The following is a 20,822-nucleotide window of genomic DNA, read 5'->3' as shown; positions in this document are numbered from 1 at the left end:
TTGGTCAAACAGTCTCCTTCAGATGTGGAGGAACTGAACAGTGTGATGGTGATTATATATACTGGCTCCAGAAGAAAGAAACAGAAACATTCAGAGACATTCTTTCTTTTGAGAAGGACAAGGGTAATATAGACAGAGAAAGTTTCAATCATCCTCAGAAAGATGATTTCTCAGCTGTGTGTAATCAGAATGTTTGTGAGTTGGAGATAAAGAATATTCAAGTCAATCATTCAGCCACCTACTACTGCGGCTGTGTGAAGGTTGACGCCCACAGTGAGAAATGATGCGAGCAGCCTGAACAAAAACCAACAGATGAACAGATGTCAAACAGTGTTTGTGACAGGAAGAGAGCAGTAAACCAAAGCCCAGGTTCACATATTTCACCTCCATCTCAGACAGAGTCCCAAACATACTGAGCTGAGGGAGATTCTTCTTTCCTGCTCTCACTATTTCTTTGACATCAGATTTATTGATGTTGTTAGCAGATATTTCAACAGTTAGAAAAAAGATGAAAACAAGACAGAGAAGAACAAAGAGCAGAAATACAAAGTCAATCAAAAGAATTCAATCAAAGAGCAAAAGAACACAAAGAGATCTTCAAGGTACAGGTCCTCTCAGAAAAGTTGGACTCCAATGTTGAAGGCAGGCTGGGAACAATCAGTCCAGGAGAGAGCAGACCAGTGCAGGAGAAGAGTCAGCTTGGCTCTGCTAGAGTTTAGGTGTTAGGTGCTCTTGGCCTGAAAGAGTAGGGCCTCCATTCCACCATGCATCAGATTTATTTTCTACCATCATCATCATCATCATCATCACATTGATCTTCATCAAATACAATCATCACATACTCAGTAAATCACTTTCACTCTCATCTTCTATCACCTTTCTCTCTATCTGTTCTGAGGATGTCTTCTTACTGTCCACAGAGTCCCTCTGATCCAGATCTGTCCTCAGCCTCGTCCACCATCAGTCCTCTGCTGTCTTCTGTCCACCCTGGTTATTCCAGACTCTTGGACAGTCTCTAACTCAGTGCTGATTGCTGACACAACAACACAACCACATCTTCCTCCTCTTCCTCATCCTCTCAGTCCACACCCAGTCCAGAGTCTCCTGCTGTGTTTGTCCTTCATAGACTCCAAATGGTTAAACCTACAATTGTATAAATACTCTCAGTCTTCCCAAAAACAAAAGAGCCAGAAATAAAGCTTCATTCAATAGTTCATGTTCCTCTTTCTAGCATCCATGCTAACTAAATCACAGCATGTCATCACACAGTCAAGAGGACGGGTGGTAGCTAAATCATATGTGGACAAGATGGAATAAAGTCTAAATAATGTTCCTGAACATGAATTAAATATCCTCCTGAACACTCACAGTCTAGAATCACTTCAATCCCATTTGATGGTTTTTAGGTTTCTAAAGCCATATATTTAAAAAGAGCAAATCACACTGATGCCTCACAGCCAGAAGGTTCTGGGTTCTAATCCAGGCCCACTGATCCTGGTGCTCTACTGTCTGCCTGTCTGTGTCCTGTCTCTGTCTAAAGCTTTTAATATCATTCAGTCCTTTCTGATGAATGAGCAGCTGATCAGGATGGCTCCTCCATGGTCTCATGGATTACTGATTACTTGTCTGACAGGCCCCAGTTTGTGCTGCTCGGGGGTTCCCTGTCTGATACTGTTGTCATCAGTGGTGGGTCGTGTATTTACCACCTCGACCTTCAATGACCTCCAACCTCATTAAAACACGTCTTAATACGATGGTTATGACTCCACTGCTATAGGAACCATCAACCATCAACCAATCAAGATGGCTGCGTGCACGACCGCCGCGGCTGGCTGCTCCTCCGTTAGGTGCCTTGGTTTTGCGTGTTATGTATGGCTGTATGTGTGTGAACTGTGTGTTTGTGGGTATGCGAACAACTTCTACAGCCGACACAATCTTCTAGAAATCAGACTGCACAACAAACAGACTGTTATGACCAAGTTTATCCGCTCCCACAACATCCCGGCAGCGGAATCAGCAGCGGAATCAGCGGAATCAGCGGAAGCAGCGGAAGCAGCGCTGCGAAAGGAGGAGAAGACACAGCTGCAGTGCTGGTGCGCTAGCAAGGCTACGCAGGAGCCCGCACAAACCACAGCTTCCCAGCGTTTTCCTCGCGAACACGAGAACGCTCGCGAATAAGATGGATGAGCTGAGACTGCAGGTTTCTATCAACAACACCCTGAAGGACTGCTGCGCGCTGATCTTCACAGAGACCTGGCTCCATTCATCCATCGCAGACTCAGCTATTGAGCTAGCAGGCCGCATGCTACACCGATGGGACAGGAATGCAAACTCCAGTAAGACCAGAGGAGGGGGGCTGTGTGTTTATATAAACAACAGCTGGTGTACCGACACTAAGACTATGAGCAGCCACTGTTCCCCGGACCTGGAATATATGACTGTGAAATGCAGGCCCTTTTATCTACCTCGTGAGTTTACTGCTGTCCTCATCACTGCTGTTTACACACCATCAAAGGCTAATGCTAACTCGGCCCTGGAACTGTTGCATGACGCCGTCAGCGGTCAGCAGAACTTGTATCCTGGAGCTGTCCACATCATAGCGGGGAAGCTGAACCATGCTGAGCTAAAGACAGTGCTTCCCAAATTACACCAGCATGTTAAATGCTCCACAAGGGGAGAAAATACACTGGATAAGTTTTATTCTGACATCAAGCTGCGTTTCAGGGCCAAGACTCTACCACACCTGGGTCAGTCAGACCACATGTCTCTGCTACTAATACCAGTATACATCCCCCTCAGAAAAAGTGCTCCTGTCACATCCAGAACTGTTAAGACCTGGCCCGAAGGGGCGTCTCATCAACTGCAGGACTGCTTTGAGACAACGAACTGGAATGTGTTTGAACATCAGGACCTGGAGCAGTATACATCAGCAGTTCTGGATTACATAAAGTTCTGCACAGACATCACCACAGTGGACAGGTGCATCCGGGTTTACCCCAACAGAAAGCCCTGGATGACAAAAGAGGTACAGCGCCTGCTCGGAGACAGGAGCACCGCCTTCAGATCAGGGAACAGGGAGCTGTACAGCACTGCCAGAGCCAACCTGAAGAGGGGAATCAGGGAGGCTAAAGATGCATAGGACTGCTTCGAAACCAATGAATCCAGACAGGTATGGCAAGGGGTCCAGCACATAACCAACTACAGACCCAGCAGCCTGCCAGCTGATGATGGTGGTGCCCCACTGGCAGAGCAGCTAAACAACTTCTTTGCTCGCTTTGAGGTGCCATCACCAGAGAGAACCTCACCTCATCCACCAGCCCACAGCAGCAACACCCTCAGAGTGGAGGAGTACCAGGTGAGGCGCGCACTGTGTACCGTTAACCCGAGGAAAGCTGTGGGCCCTGATGGCGTCTCCGGACAGGTGCTGAAGGACTGTGCAGCCCAGCACTCACCCCAGCAATACCATTATTAAGTTTGCTGACGACACCACCGTGGTGGGGCTCATCACAGGTGGGGATGAGTCTGCGTACTGGGATGAAGTGGAGCGTGTGGTGCACCGAGAACAACCTTATCCTGAACACCACCAAGATGAAGGAGATCGTCCTAGATTTTAGGAGGAGGAAAGCGGCGACTCAGCCACTGTTCATTGTGGGGAGTGTGTGGAGAGGGTCCCCAGCTTCTGGTTCCTGGGCATGGACATCAAAGACGACCTGACCTGGAGCACCAACACCGGAGCCATAGTAAAGAAGGCACAGCAGAAACTATTTTCTGAGGACACTAAAGAACAACCACCTCTCCCAGAGACTGCTGTTCTTTTTTTTTTTTTTAACTTACTGCATCTGCGTAGGGTCGCGGGGTCTGCTGGAGCCTATCCCAGCTGTCATTGGTCTAGAAGGTCTACCCTGGACAGGTCTCCAGTCTATCACAGGGCTAACACAGAGAGACACTCACACCTACGGCCAATTTAGAATCACCAATGAACCTAACCAGCATGTCTTTGGACGGTGGGAGGAAGCTGGAGAACCTGGAGAGAACCCACGCAGACACAGGCAGAACATGCAAACTTCTCTGCGGTTCATCTCATCCCAAACCATCTCCATTGGGTTTAGGTCAGGTGACTGTGGAGGCCAGGTCATCTGACACAGCCTGGAGGTGTGTTTGGGGTGCTGTTAACTTGTGATTTCTGAGGCTGGTGACTTAGATGAACTTCTCCTCAGCAGCAGAGGTGACTCTAGGTCTTCCTTTCCTGGGGCGGTCCTCATGTCAGCCAGTTTCATCGTAGCAGTTGATGGTTTTTGCAGCTGCAGTTGGGGACACATTCAAAGTTTTTGTAATTTTCCAGACTGACTGACCTTCAGTTCTTAAACTGTCGTTTCTCTCTACTTAGCTGATTGGTTCTTGCCATAATATTAATTCTAACAGTTGTCAAATAGAGCTGTCAGCTATGTACCAACCTGACTGATGGTCCCAACCCCATTAAGAAGGCAAGACATTCCACAAGTGAACCCTGACAAGGCTCAGCTGTGAAATGAAAACCATTTCAGGTGATTACATCATGAAGCTCATTGAGAGAAGTCAAGGGTTTGCAGCGCTGTCAACAAAGTAAAGGGAGGCTACTCTGAGGAATGTTTCAGGAAACACTGACACTAGAGTTGGTGGGAGGAACCTGGTCTTCTAGGAGCACACAAGGAGAAAGTCCAAGATGTGTGTCCTGGTCCTGTCCTTGACCATTAAACACAAACGTCTCTTAGTTACTTCTCCTATTGAAAAGTCTCCACATGGTGAAACAAACTCATTCTCAGTTCATTTAGCTAGTGTTAATGAAGCTGATCCTCTGGGGACCAAGAATGTGTTAGAAAGGTTGATGTCAATCCATCATCCATCCTTTATTCCAGATCCAGTCCATGAGGACTAAAGTAGTGGACTGAGCAACCACTGACATTAACATCAGAGCCATGCTGCTAGTGTGGCTAAAAGAAAAGAGAAGAAGAGACAGTTATGTTGATGTGAACATTAGAGAAACACATCATGGAGCTGAAATATGATCCTGCTTCCTCATTGGACTCCTTCACCTCAGCTGACTCTCTCAACAGCACACAGGTTTTTGTATTAGTCCTTTTCACTGTGTGACAGAGATGGCATCACCTACCCCTACGACATCTTTGGCTCTGGAACTAAACTGTATGTAACAGGTAAGAAGAAACATTTCTTTTCCTTCAGTTGTTTTATTGTAGAAGCTGAAAATGTGTTCAAAGTCAGTTTGTGCTGCTTCAGCCTTTCCATGTTAGTTTTTTTCCTCATTAGTAGAGAATTCATCCTGCAGCCATTGTTCCATAAGAAAAGCTCAATCATTTCTGAAAACATGTTGAAATCTGACTGAACAACTAAAGTTCTTCTTTATTTCTGTAAATATTAGTGACGTTCCAAACATTTAGGATTTGATCATCTCAGTAATTCTGTGACATGTGTTGTTGAAAACAAGATGATATTTGATGTTCAGCTATTTCAGATTGTTTTGAAGAGTCTATCGATTGGATTGGATCATTTCTGAAAGTTAGAACCTTGTCAGATCTAATGGCTGTCAGTTCTTTTTATCTGATGGTAAATGTGTCTTTAATTGATAATGGATTCATAGAAAAAGAAAAAAACACAAAGTCAATGTGATATTAGAAGAAATAGAATTGACTCCTACAGTCCCTGTCAAAAGTCTTGTCACTTATCCATTTTGTAGAAACAACAGTTTATAACCTGACTTTTAATTAATCCATTGGTTTTAGAAATGGCTCATATGAAAGCTAAAACCCTCCCAAATTATGTTTGATATGCTAAAATAAATTTGCTTCACTGAAGAAAGATTGATCATTTAATGAACACAGAAAGGTCAGATTTTGGCAAGACAAAAGTTTTGTCGCCTACAGAAAGTAATGTGAAAATTGAACAAATCATTTACTTCAAATACAAAAATATGATGCATAACATCAGTGAATGAAGTACTGGTGCTGTGACATCCATATTTAATATCTTGTATGACTTCCATGAGCTTGAAGGACTGCATCCATGCGGTTCGACAATGATTCATACAATTTATTGATGAAGTCATCAGGAATAGCAAAGAAAGCAGTCTTACATGCCTCCCAGAGTTCATCAAGATGCTTTGGTTTCGTCTTCCATGCTTCCTCTTTCATTCTTCCCCAGACATGCTCAATGATGTTCATGTCTGGTGACTGGGCTGGCCAGTCCTGGAGCACCTTGATCTTCTTCGCCTTGAGAAACTTTGATTTAGAGATGGAAGTATGCGATGGAGCACCATCCTGCTGCAAAATTTGACCCCTTTTATGGTTGGGAATGTAAGAGGTAGCTAATACTTCTTGATATTTTACGCTATTGATATTGCCTTCCACCCTGCAAATCTCTCGCACACCCCCATACTGGATGTAACCCCAGACCATGATTTTTCCGCCACCAAATTTAACTGTTTTCTGGGTGAATCTCGGATCCATGCGAGCTCCAGTAGGTCTCCTGCAATATTTGCGGCGGCTGTGATGTAATTCAACCGAAGATTCATCTGAGAAATCCACCTTCTGCCACTTTTCCAGCGTCCATCCTTTTAGAAGGCTGTGGACCTTGGCAAATGCCATACGTTTTTTTAATTGCCTTTTGTTTAGTGCTGGTTTCTGGGCCATTTCGAGACAGAATTCTACAAACTGTTCTGGTTGACACGGGGACTTGAGGTGACAAGGCCTGGTGGAGCTCTGCTGCAGTGGAAAAGGGGCTGGCCTTGGATTTTCGAGCCAACAAACGGTCCTCCCGAGCAGTTGTCTTGCGGGGTCTGCCGGACCTGGGCTTGTCAAAAACATCTCCAGTCTCTTCAAATCTTTTTCTTATTCTTTGAGGCTGTAATCTAGGATTGGGTGCATCATATGACAATCGACAAGACTTTTGTCTTTGCAAAAACTGACTCAGTGGGCTTTACCAAGCTGTGAACGTTAGAATGCTTTTCAGCAGTTTTGTTTGGCACCAAAACATTATTTCAAAAGCTGTTGGGATTGTAATTAGCCATTGCTTGTAAAACAAATTGATAATACATATATTTGAGGGGCACTTAGGGTCAACTTGTACCCAAGCGACAAGACTTTTGTCTTGCCAAAATCTGACCTTTCTGTGTTCATTAAATGATCAATCTTTCTTCAGTGAAGCAAATTTATTTTAGTATATCAAACATAATTTGGGAGGGTTTTAGCTTTCATATGAGCCATTTCTAAAACCAATGGATTAATTAAAAGTCAGGTTATAAACTGTTGTTTCTACAAAATGGATAAGTGACAAGACTTTTGTCAGGGACTGTACAATGTTTTATTACTATCATCAGCAGAAAGTATTTCAACATTTGAACATGACTGACACAAACTTGTATATTGATGTGTTTTATTAGTGATTAAAGTCTGTGCTCTTAAATGTGGAATATTCAATACATATTGGAATCAGTCAAATGACAAATGAACAAGTGAAAAACACAATTCAGGGATTTGGAAATGATTTCCATATTTGATTTGATAGAAAATATTACAAAGACAGAAATCTAGATTTTCTTTTTCCTTTTAAAGGAATAGTTGCTTCTTTTAATTTCATGTCACAGCTAATTAGGTTCATTATTAATAAATGGTGGTGATGAAGGTGAGAGGGTTCACCACTCTGTCAACGTGACGCTGGAAAGAATTAGTGGATTTCATGGTCTACAGTCCATAATGTCCTAAAATGAAAAGCAGTGTTGAATGATGGTGATCTTCAGGCTCTGCAGGCTGCTCTTCATTAACGTGCACATTTGTGAAGGCACCATTAATGCTGAAGCAAATGTTCAGGTTCTGGAGCAACAAGTGCTGCTATCCAGATGACGTCTTATTCTGGAAGGCCTTTCTTCTTTCACAGAGACAAGGTCAAAGTCAGAGTTCTGCACGTTTTCTAACAGCAAGGCTCCGTAGTAAAAGAGTGTGAAGTGACCTGAAAACAGTTGGTGCATTATGATCAAAGTCATCATGGAAAATATTTCTCTTTCTAAACTACAGCAGCAGTGAGCTGATCAAAGAAGATGTGATGAAACACAGTCCACATGTTTCTGTCCCAACTTCTTAGAAACGTGTTGTTGGCTTCAAATTCCAAAGCAGAAAATAATGTCTTTCCATCAAATGTTGACTTGAAATGACTGGTTTCTGTTGGGACTTATATTTTAGAGAGCGTCGGATAATTTTAGGAAATGAAGTTCTATTATGTAATGTATGCTGAATATTTGCAGCCATCAGCCATAACATTATGAGCACTGAGTCAGAGCTTCTCCACAACTGCAGCTCTTGTGTGATGAGTAGTTTAGTGATCAGAGTCCATGTAGTTTCCAGGATCAGACTGAATCCAGAGCAGTGCTGGAAGCTGCTGTTGACTGTGTGAATGTGTGTGTGCTGTCAAACTTCAGATGAGCAGGTAGTGAAGCCCGTGGTGAGCGTGTACCCAGCAGCAGCATCCAGAGCCCACCTGGAGGGGAAGAGCTCCCTGCTGTGTCTGGCCTCAGCCATGTTTCCTCCTCTGGTCCAGTTCTCCTGGAAAAGACAGAAGAAGAACGGCCCTCTGGAGGAGCTGACCCCTGCTGAGGGAGAGCAGCTGGAGCTCAGAGAGTCGGGACGCAGCGCCTCCATCATGCTGCTGCAAGGGGACGATATGTACAAGTACAGATACCTCTGCTCCGTCAAGCACGAGGGGGACACGGTGGAGGCCCAGACTCTACAAGGTAACCAAGGCTTGGTGACTGTGTTCAGCAGTGATTCAGCTTCATGTGGAGACGCTGTCAAAGAGAGCAGAGGAGCAGAGGACTGACATTTCTCACTGCAGCTCCAAACATTTGACTCCTTTTCTGTTTCAGAGCTTCCAGCTCCAGCAGCCTCCTGTCCTCCAGAGAGAGAGCCAGCAGACCTGCCAGCTCTGCAGCAAGATCACTGTAAGATCACCTGCTGCCTCTCTGCAAGGACAGCTCCAATGTCCAATGAGGACACAACAACAACTTTACAGGATTAATCTGACACTAATTCATATCTGTCTGTCTGTCTGTCTGTCTGTCTGTCAGTGTCCTTCCAGTCTCAGTGCAGGGTGAAGCTGCTCTGTCTGCTGTACACAGTGCTGATAGTGAAGAGTCTGGTGTACTGCTGTGGACTCTCTCTGCTGATGAGCCTCAGAAACAAGGGACCGTCCACCAACTCCACACATGCTGACTGACTGCTTTCTGCTGCTCTTTTCTCTCCATCAGATCCCATCAGTTCATCTCAGTCATCACTTTGATCAGTATTCACAAATCTTGTTGTAATGTGCTCCTTTGTAATCTGTATCTTTTCATTCACGTCTTGATTGTCATCCTGGAAATAGAAACACATATATTCACATACAAATCTGCTCTTGTGACGTGTTGCTTGTTTTTCACAGTAAAATAAATCATAAAATAAATCATATCTTCATTGTAGATATTTCAGCATTTAATGCAGCTTTTATTTTTTTAAATACATCTTTTTAAATAATAATGTTGTTGTGTGTTCCTTCTTGTCTAAAGATTCGTTACGTTGACACCCTAAAGTCATTTGATGATGGTTCCTAAGCCATTTTTAGTAAACATTAACATCTAGTGTTTCTATCTAAACCAGCAGGTGTGGTTGTTCCACCAGGTTCAGTTCTGTGTCTTCAGATCATTTAGTTTGTGTATTAGTTCTCTAATATAAATATGTCGGTGTGGATGTCAAACTCTACGCTGACGACACTGTTGTTTCCATAGATGAACGAAGAGCAGAGCTGATTTGGACGTCAGTAAATAAAGTAACAAGCTGCTTCCAGTTCCTGGATGTGACGTCTATGAACCCTGTGAATGAAGCACAGACTGCTGCACTGCTAAAAAATGAAGCTGGAATGGAATTACCATGAGAAATGTGTCTCAGTGTGGTTAAGGAGGTGAACTCATGAGAAATTACAAGTGATTGGGACGTTCAGACTTTTTGTTCCAATAATGAGACTTGAGGTGAACCAACATGGACGCCTGCTTCAGAACAACAGCATGACTTGTTTATCTCATGGCTTTGTGTCTCTGTCTCAGTGAGGCTTGTGTTCTGTTCTGATTCATGACAACACAACAACAGGAAGCATTATTGTTTCTGAGAGAAGATGAAAATCCTCTCATGGGATCAATTGAAAGACTTCTTCAAAGTTATATTTATCAGAGAGGAGACATTTATGAGAGGATGGAAGATTTGAAACACACCACAATAAAAGAATTCCTTTCATTTAATGGCAAAAAGCAGTTGACCTGAAAAGGATTGGAATGTAGAATAATAAATGTAAATGTGTTTTTCTGTCAGATGAAGAACACAGGTGCTTCCTGGACTTTAACCAGAGCTGGTGGTTGAAACTGTCATTGTGTCATTAAAGTGAAAAGCCACAGCTAACGGTGTGGAGGCTGCAGAGCACAAACCCACACAGCCCGTCTGCTGCAGGAAGGAAGTCTGATTGGCTGTCAGCAGTTTGTTTTCTGTCCTAATAACCACTGACAACAGATTCATATCTGCTGCTGAACACACTCATCACCTCCCCTCCCTTTCTCTTGTTTTCTGTAAACCTTTTTTCCTCTGAGCCCTCCACCCACACAGAGTTGAACTGAGTCTGATCACCCACCTGAAGCTCATGTCCTGGTAACATGTTGAGGGTATTCAGAGGTTTGGATGATTAAAGATGAAATCATCAAGAAGAGCATTCATTAAATGTTATTTTATAGATCAGACACCTCTGTGATTAATGACTGATTAGGATTTATCCACTAACAGGTCCAGTTAGAGGACCATCAACTTTCAGTGTTCAGCTCTCAAACGCTTGAATTTCCACTGACACACTGACCTGCTGCTAATGAAACTATTTCATGACTGTTAATTAAACCCATCCTTCATTTGATCAACATTCAAACCTCAGCACTGACTCATCAAACCGCTGGATGATAGTTTTTAACAGTTGTAGCTTCAAATCAGCTCTGCTCTTTGTTCATCTGTGGAAACAACAGTGTCGTCAGCGTAGAGTTTGACATCCACACCGACACATTTATATTAGAGAACTAATACACAAACTAAATGATCTGAAGACACAGAACTGAACCTGGTGGAACAACCACACCTGCTGGTTTAGATAGAAACACTAGATGTTAATGTTTACTAAAAATGGATTAGGAACCATCATCAAATGGAAATCATCAACGTAAGAAATCTTTAGACAAGAAGGAACACACAACAACATTGTTATTTATAAAGATGTTGTATTTAAAAAAAATAAAAATAAAAAATAAAAGCTGCATTAAATGCTGAAATGTCTACAATTAAGAGATGATTTATTTTATGATTTATTTTACTGTGAAAAACAAACAACACGTCATAAGAGCAGATTTCTATGTGAATATATGTGTTTCTATTTCCAGGATGACAATCAAGACGTGAATGAAAAGATACAGATTACAAAGAAGCACATTACAACAAGATTTGTGAATACTGATCAAAGTGATGAATGAGATGAACTGATGAGATCTGATGGAGAGAAAAGAGCAGCAGAAAGCAGTCAGTCAGCATGTGTGGAGTTGGTGGACGGTCCCTTGTTTCTGAGGCTCATCAGCAGAGAGAGTCCACAGCAGTACACCAGACTCTTCACTATCAGCACTGTGTACAGCAGACAGAGCAGCTTCACCCTGCACTGAAACTGGAGGTAAGGAAGCTCTGAAACAGAAAAGAAGTCAAATGTTTGGAGCTGCAGTGAGAAATGTCAGTCCTCTGCTCCTCGGCTCTCTTTGACAGCGTCTCCACATGAAGCTGAATCACTGCTGAACACAGTCACCAAGCCTTGGTTACCTTGTAGAGTCTGGGCCTCCACCGTGCCCTCCACCATGCCCCCCTCGTGCTTGACGGAGCAGCGGTATCTGTACTTGTACATATCGTCCCCTTGCAGCAGCATGATGGAGGCGCTGCGTCCCGACTCTCTGAGCTCCAGCTGCTCTCCCTCAGCAGGGGTCAGCTCCTCCAGAGGGCCGTTCTTCTGCTGTCTTTTCCAGGAGAACTGGACCAGAGGAGGAAACATGGCTGAGGCCAGACACAGCAGGGAGCTCTTCCCCTCCAGGTGGGCTCTGGATGCTGCTGCTGGGTACACGCTCACCACGGGCTTCACTACCTGCTCATCTGAAGTTTGACAGCAGACACACATTCACACAGTCAACAGCAGCTTCCAGCACTGCTCTGGATTCAGTCTGATCCTGGAAACTACATGGACTCTGATCACTAAACTACTCATCAATACAGAACAAAGTTCAACCAGCATCAACTTTTTCAGCAGTCTGAGCTACAGTAGCTCGTCTGTTGGATGGGACCACACGGGCCAGCCTTCTCAATGATCCTTGGCCGTCCATGAGCCTGTCTCTGGTTCTTCTCCCTCCTTGGACCACTTTTGATAGATACTGACCACTACAGACCAGGAACACCCCACAAGAGCTGCAGTTGTGGAGATGCTCTGACTCAGTGGTCATAATGTTACGGCTGATGGCTGCACATATTCAGCATACATTACCATAGAACTTAATTTCCTAAAAATATTTGACGCTCTCTAAAATATAAATTCCAACAGAATCCAATCATTTCAAGTCAACATTTAATGGAGAGACATTATTTTCTGCTTTGGAATTTGAAGCCAACAACACCTTTCAAAGAATTTGGGACAGAAACATGTGGACTGTGTTTCATCACGTCTTCTTTTCTATCTAAAGCAATACTTGGACTACTTCCTACATTTGAACCTTCATTGCTCAGAGAAGTGCTGCTCATTACTCTCTTTGTTCACAAGATCATTTGTTCCTCTCTGTTCCATTGACCTGGACTGAATTGGGTCAAAGGGCTTTTGTCCACTCTGCACCCTTTGCATGGAATATGTTGCAGAATGACTGGAAACCAACTGAGTTCATTTTTCATTGAGCGCTTTGAAATCCAAACTGAGAGGACATGAGGCTGACTTCACAATATGCACTTGTTTTTAGAAGCTGCTTGTAAATTGAATCATCTTCTTTTTCTTTGTCTTTTAACTGTGTCATCTTCTAACTGTCTTTTCTATTTGCTCCTGCCTATTTTTACCAGGACTCCCTTGAAAAAGAGCTTCTCAGTCTCAGCGGGATCGTCCTGGTTATAGAAATCTAATCAAATATGGAAATCATTTCCAAATCCCTGAATTGTGTTTTTCACTTGTTCATTTTTCATTTCTCTGATTCCAATATGTATTGAATATTCCACATTTAAGAGCACAGACTTTAATCTCTAATAAAACACATCAATATACAAGTTTGTGTCAGTCATGTTCAAATGTTGAACATCAAATATCATCTTGTCACAGAATTACTGAGATGATCAAATCCTAAATGTTTGGAACGTCACTAATATTTACAGAAATAAAGAAGAACTTTAGTTGTTCAGTCAGATTTCAACTTGTTTTCAGAAATGATTGAACTTTTCTTATGGAACAATGGCTGCAGGATGAATTCTCTACTAATGAGGAAAAAACTAACATGGAAAGGCTGAAGCAGCACAAACTGACTTTAAACACATTTTCAGCTTCTACAATAAAACAACTGAAGGAAAAGAAATGTTTCTTCTTACCTGTTACATACAGTTTAGTTCCAGAGCCAGAGATGGGGTAGCCTTTGTCTCTGTCACACAGTGAAAAAGACTGATACAAAAACCTGTGTGCTGTTGAGAGAGTCAGCTGAGGTGAAGGAGTCCAATGAGGAAGCAGGATCATATTTCAGCTCCATGATGTGTTTCTCTAATGTTCACATCAACATGACTGTCTCTTCTTCTCTTTTCTTTTAGCCACACTAGCAGCATGGCTCTGATGTTAATGTCAGTGGTTGCTCAGTCCACTACTTTAGTCCTCATGGACTGGATCTGGACTAAAGGATGGATGATGGATTGACATCAACCTTTCTAACACATTCTTGGTCCCCAGAGGATCAGCTTCATTAACACTAGCTAAATGAACTGAGAATGAGTTTGTTTCACCATGTGGAGACTTTTCAATAGGAGAAGTAACTAAGAGACGTTTGTGTTTAATGGTCAAGGACAGGACCAGGACACACATCTTGGACTTTCTTCTTGTGGGCTCCTAGAAGACCAGGCTACTCCCACTAACTCTAGAGTCAGTGTTTCCTGGAGTTGACATCCATTGGGTCTCTCCTCATCTTTCCGTCACCTGTTCCCTCAGCATGCTAAACTGAATGGACAGGGAGAGTGTGAGATCTAAACAACTGCATCATTTGATTGACAGGTCTCCGGTCTATCTCAGTTTTAACACAGAGAGACAGACAACCATTCACACTCACATCTACGGCTAATTTAGAAACAATTAAAAATAAAATATAAATAAAAAAATATATATTTTCAAATAAAATAAGTGTGACAATTAGAATATTAGCATATAAATAAATGTAGTACAACTCGAGACAGAGGCAAATATATATTCTATCCCTAGGAAGGATTAATAAGGTGTAATAGTGTCCATTAACATGACTAACATGGAGGTATGATGTGACGCCTGGAGCTCTATTGAAGACATCTGACTTGACTCTCAGACGACAACCAGCCACAAGCAAGAGCTGCAAAAAATACAATTCTTAGACAAAAAGTAACGCAATAGTTACTTTCCCTGATAACTAGTAACTTTTGTAGTGGAGTAATTCAGTTACTAACTCTGTTACTTTTGGGGAAAAGTAACTAGTAACTGTAACTAATTACTTTTTAAAAGTAACGTGCCCAACACTAGTCATGACATTTATCTCTCTGTATGAGATACACTATACTGTCAAAAGTATTCACTCACTCATCCAAATAACTGGATCCAGGTGTTCCAATCACTTCCATGTCCACAGGTGTATAAATTCCAGCACCTATTCATTCAGACTGCTTCTACAAACATTCGTGAAAGGATGAGTCGCTCTGAGGAGCTCAGTGAATTCCAGAGTGGTGCTGTGATAGGATGACACCTGAGCAACAAGTCCAGTCGTGAAATTTCCACTGTATTAAATATTCCACAGTCAACTGTCAGTGCTATTATAACAAAGTGGAAGAGAATGGGAATGGCAGCAACTCAGCCATGAAGTGTCAGGCCAAGTAAAATGATGATGAGGTCGCCAACGTTCTGCAGAGTCAATCTCTACAGACCTCCAAACTTCATGTGGCCTTCAGATTAGCTCAAGAACAGTAGAGAGCTTCATGGATGGGTTTCCATGGCCGAGCAGCTGCATCCAAGCCATAAATCACCAAGTACAATGCAAAGCGTCAGATGCAGTGGTGTAAAGCACGCCACCACTGGACTCTAGAGCAGTGGAGACTTGTTCTCTGGAGGGATGAATCACACTTCTCCATCTGGTAATCTGATGGATGAATCTGGGTTTGGTGGTTGCCAGGACAACGGTACTTGTCTGAGTGCATTGAGCCAAGTGTGAAGTTTGGTGGAGGGGGGTTATGGTGTGGGGGTGTTCTTCAGGAGCTGGGCTTGGCCCCTTAGTTCCAGTGAAAGGAACTCTGAATGCTTCAGCAGACCAAGAGATTCTGGACAATTCCATGCTCCCAACTTTGTGGGGACAGTTTGGAGATGGACCCTTCCTGTTCCAACATGACTGAGATGCTACGTCCTGTTTTATTGTCTATCTGTATGATGTTGATGGTTTCTGCAGTGGAGTCATAACCATCATATTAAGACGTGTTTTAAGGAGGTTGGAGGTCATTGAAGGCCTCGGTGGTAAATACATGGCCCACCACTGACAACAGTATCAGACAGGGAGCCCCCCCCCCCAGCAGCACATACTAGGACCAAGAGACTGTGGAGGAGCTGACACCCATCTGGTCAGCTTCTCTGTTGCGAAGCTGACCAGAGCGGCATAAGTAGGAAGCAGATTCAAAGCAGTTTGTTCAGAAAAATCACCGCAAGGTGTTTATTCACAAGAAGTGCTTCTAGCTAGTGATGGCCCTCTGACACCCGAGGCTCCGACACATGCGCCGTAGCTCATGAAGCAATTGTATCGAACCACTGTGCCGAGGCGTGTTTCGGTCACGTGACTAGTGACGTTTGAAGCACTTGAGTGACGTTCGAAGCAGTTCAAGTGCTTCGAATGCTTCAGCGGCAAACGAATCACCTGAGGGGTGCGGTTTGTCATGTGAATCACCTGGTGGGATCGAGTGTGTTCAGGGATATCTCGGATATCCTATCCCTATTTAGTGGTGCTCATTTGAATGTTTCTTTGCATAGTAGGTTGGTTTGTTGCTGTAGTTGGAGTTAGTTGCGTATTTTGTGGCGATAGAGCGTAAGATTCAGAGAGAAATAGATAAATGAGTTACATAGATAACACTAGATTGATAGATAGACATAGTTAAATGGATAGTCCTAAATAGCGTTATATATAGATAAGATAGAGAGAGAGATACAGATAAGATATAGATATATAATCAGAAGTGCGTGTATAGTTTTGGTTAGGACAAATGACGTGTTTTGTGACGTATGAACCATTTCACTGCTTCATTCAGAAACCCTGTCACTGGTTTGGTTGTCTCGGCTCTTCGGGAGAGATGAGATGAGTCTTCGAAGCAAATAATGACTGAGTCAAGAGAGATTTGGTTTGACAGTGTTGCATTCAGTACAAATATTCTCTAACACTACTAAACCATGATACCAAGAGCAAATGAAAATAGCTGATGTAAGCGCTGAAACATAAACATTAGTGTAAATTAGCAAAGGTTCATAGAGTGTAGCAGTGACGTAATCAAAATGGTCCACCGACAATGGTGCTTCACTGATGAGGTTCGTGGTACACTGTGAAATCACCGGTCTTTCGTTAGCGAAACAAGGGTTCGATTCCCATTTGTTCTTTATTATTTATTTTATTGTAATATGTATATAATTTTCTTATAATAAACTTGAAACCACATATCCATGTAATGTAGTCGAATAGGAATGTGCATGGCAAATCAAGTCCCATACAAGCATGAACCAGTATGACACGTCTCCATTGCACTACATTTTATTGTCCACTAGATGTCCTAATAGAGCACTGTGTCACTGAAGCTTCGAGTAATGAACCTTTTTTTGAATCACGTGTCGAGGCTTCAACAAAGCCTCGATTGCCCATCACTAATAACAATGCAAAACTCAACTTAAACCAAGTGTAAATTGCTACACCAGCTCAGCACTCTGTTTTCACTCTGTCCTCCTCGACAAACAAAAGGCCACTGCTTAAATAGTCTCCCCTGGCTCTTGGCACAACCTCCATGGCTATACCAATAATGGAGTTGACTTCACTGGCTCTTAATTCCCGTTTCCAAAGTTATACCTCACGTTGATACAGTAAAACACTCTTACCTGCTTTACCCTAAATCCCACATTTTACCCATACATAAACGAAATAACAAATAAATCTAAATAATACCTAGAACTAATATATCTTACCTACACTCATTTGGTCTAGTCCAACGACCTCCCCCAATCATGTTAGTCAGAGTATAAAAGCAGGAAATATTGCAGAACTTCCTCCTTTTGACTCTGACCACATGGTGAGTATAGTAAGTAATACAATTAAATGTTGATTTAACTTATTTTGAAAAGAACTAAATCAATAAACTATAACTAAATTGAACAATACGTGTGAGAGTTTATTTTAACCAAAGATGTTGCACTACCAAATATAACCAAACATAATACAAAATACAAACAAACCCGGGATAGTCTGTCTCTGTAAAAGGATGCTTACTAGTGATGGGTAGATGAGGCCTCGTGAAGCGTTGCGGCCCATTACCCAAATGGTATCGATACTGTGTCTGTGTCACTGTTACTCAGTTCGGACACCTGCTGGACCGTAAACACTATTGCAGGCAACCTAGTAGAGAGACTCCACTGACAGACTGATTAAATGACCTAGTATATACACAATAATATTTGTTATTGTATTTTATATTGTATTATTTTATATCTTAATCTAAGTGTAAAATATCTTTGATAACTTTAAAATGTACAGTCAATAAATAATGTGAACATGTGAAAATCATAGTGAAAGTGTGAATGCAATGTTTCTTATGTACTCATGTTTGAGGCAGGGAGTTTTTTTTTAGTTTTAAAGTTTTATAAAAAAGTTTTTCTAGTGTCTTGATATTCAATCGATTACGTTTCTTTTGAGGCAAGTTCTTCATTCTTCAGCTTTGGAGAACACCCTCTCGCAAGGCACTGAAAAAGCTGCCGTGCATAAAAACTGGTAATATAAGGTCAAAAAGGTCAAAAAGGTCCCACACGGCCGAGACCTTTCTCTTTCTTTAGGGCTCCATATCACGACTTGAAGGAAGAGTTTTGATTCAAAAGTTCAAGGATTTATTTTTATTTATTTATTTTTGCCGGTACGCATCCCCTTCACAGATGCGCTTCTAAACACAGTTTGAATGAGTTGTTCTGACAGTGTTTTGCTACTATTTCTACAGTAGACCCCTTAATATTGGACATTATGTATTATTATTGTTATTATTACTATTACATAATTTTATTTTATTATATTATATTATTTATAGTACATAACTCGAGCAACATTCATGTTATTGCCATTTATCAATCATGTAAACGCGGCGCTGAAAATCATCTCAACTAAATCATATCAAGTAGCTTACATAAGCCTAAAGCTTAAAATTACTGTGAAATAATAATGAGTACAGGGTCACCATTACAAAAGAATGTTATTTTCTTATGGTCTAAAATGTACGTGGATCCATGAGTCGGTTAAGTTTCGTTTCTCTGCTGAGTGAGTAGCGAATTCGCCGGGACTCATGTGTAGCGAATCCGCCAGGATTCATGAGTGACAAATCCGCAAGGACTCATGAGTAGCGAATCCGCCGGGATTCATGAGTGGCGAAGGGACTCAGTAGCACCACTCCACTCCAGTGTCTGAGTGCTGTAGTTTGCTAGTGGCCAAGTCGGGTAGTATATTTTGTTTCTCTGCCGAGTGAGATGTAAGATGTTTGAATGGTGCCGTTTATTGATTATATATCAATCAAATGTGGTAGGACTCAACTGAGCCGGTTCAATAGACGTCTCGATTCGTGATTCTTGAGTCTTCTTTGGTGGCCGGTTCAATGAGCCGGATCCCGAATCTTTTTTCCACCGCTAGCTAGCACCCAACTACGGCCAGATCTGCTGTTGTGGTCTGAGCCAGAGAAAGTAGTCTATTTCATAGAGCTGACTGTCCCATGGGAAGATAGAGTTGAAGAGTCGGGCAGCAGAGAGAGCGAGCGAGTGGCTATGGGTACGTAGGAAGCATGCTAGCTGGGGAGCTAGCTAAAGGTAAGGATGGCTGCGTGACTTTAGTGTGTTTGCAAATCATTATAGATGTGGCCCACATAGCAGAGACATGTGGGCCAGATCTGGCTTGAAGCCGGCACAGGTGGCGTTCACTCGGCACTGGCATACGGCATGTGAACCGGACATGGCCCAGATGCGGCAAAGGCGGCACTGTCTTGACTCCGGCAGACAGATGTGGGCCACTTGTGGAGTGCCGAATTCGGCCCACATACCAGCTTAGACCTCTGGGCCACATATGTGAGGCCGGACTCATGCCACCCTTAAAGTTATTTTTCGATATTTTTGAGTGAGTTGTTGTTTAACATCACAGATTTAATGAAAATAAATAAAATATTATTATGATATATTATCGATGTTGTACAGATGTTAAGTACAATATCACATATGGTCAAGAGGTGGCGCCGTTGAGGTGTGTTGACATGGTTTTAGGAGCATAGAAGAAGAATGTGTTATAGCTGTTTACAAGCACGAGTAAAGGAAGCTGCGTGGCGTTTACACAAAGTCTCTGGAGTCTGCTTTCGCACATATAAACGCTACCACAACATGGTGTCAGAAATAGGCGAACCTACTGTGGGTAAAAAGTGGGTGTAGTTGAGTTAAGTGAGGCTGAAATAGCCCAGCGGAGGTCGTCGTTGTTTACCTGGCCGGCGCGCAGGCTAAGCTACGCGAGGCTACGGAGAGCACGGTGTGCAGCGGATCCGCATCGGAGCCCGGATAAGGACGGGAGATGACAGACCAGATTTTCTCCATCGCGCCTCCTGGCAGCTTCAACTTCGAGGAGCCCAGCTCGTGGCCGCAATGGTTGAGACGGTTCGAGAGGTTCAGGATAGCGTCGGGATTGAGCGGAAAAGAGGACGGCTATCAGGTCAACTCCCTACTGTATGTGATGGGCGAAAAGAGTGACGACATTCTCACTACGTTACCACTAAGCGACCAACAGAAGACAGTATACGCAGAGGTGACAAAAGCCTTTGATGAACATTTTGTGGGTAAGCACAATGTCATTTATGAACGTGCTAAGTTTAATAGCAGACATCAACAACAAGGCGAGTCTGCAGAGAACTTTATCACAGATGTGCATAAGCTGGCAGAGCACTGCAAATTTGGTGCCTTAAAGGAGGAAATGATAAGAGACCGCATAGTGGTCGGGATAAGAGACTCCAGGCTGTCAGAGAGACTTCAGTTAGACCCAGAACTGACGCTGGCAAAAACAATAACCCAGGTCAGGCAGCAGGAAGAAATAAAGAAACAACAGCAACTGCTACGAGGGGGACACACAGAAATTAAAGGTGCTAATGTGGATGCCATAAACACAAACAGAGGGAGAACACAATATAGGCAAGCTCCCCCACGCAGACAAGAGCAGTCTATGTCCAAGCCAAGCACTGTAAACAAGACAT

At 42.8% G+C, this 20,822-nt stretch overlaps 2 protein-coding genes across 2 annotated transcripts; one reads left to right on the top strand and one right to left on the bottom strand.

The window, feature by feature from the left end:
• Positions 1-3,404: 3,404 nt before the first annotated feature.
• On the top strand, positions 3,405-8,922 carry LOC311488950 (immunoglobulin lambda-1 light chain-like; the record flags this gene model as incomplete). The annotated part of the gene is made up of 3 exons (XM_084545819.1): positions 3,405-3,421; positions 5,134-5,192; positions 8,465-8,922. 3 exons carry the CDS (start codon positions 3,405-3,407, stop codon positions 8,860-8,862), a joined length of 474 nt encoding a protein of 157 aa, XP_084401945.1. The 3' UTR covers positions 8,863-8,922.
• Positions 8,923-11,055: 2,133 nt separating this feature from the next.
• Positions 11,056-12,608, bottom strand: LOC311488949 (uncharacterized protein; the record flags this gene model as incomplete). Its single annotated transcript, XM_084545818.1, has 3 exons — positions 11,907-12,608; positions 11,696-11,774; positions 11,056-11,059 (listed from the first exon to the last, which is right to left on the bottom strand). The coding sequence occupies exons 1-3, from the start codon at positions 12,253-12,255 to the stop codon at positions 11,056-11,058; spliced, it is 432 nt and encodes a 143-aa protein (XP_084401944.1). The 5' UTR covers positions 12,256-12,608.
• Between the last annotated feature and the right edge of the window lie 8,214 nt (positions 12,609-20,822).

The sequence above is a fragment of the Chelon labrosus genome (assembly GCF_963514085.1).
Source record: "Chelon labrosus genome assembly, chromosome: 6".
In the NCBI taxonomy this organism is placed as follows: domain Eukaryota; kingdom Metazoa; phylum Chordata; class Actinopteri; order Mugiliformes; family Mugilidae; genus Chelon; species Chelon labrosus.
This window is presented reverse-complemented; position numbering and strand designations above follow the sequence as displayed.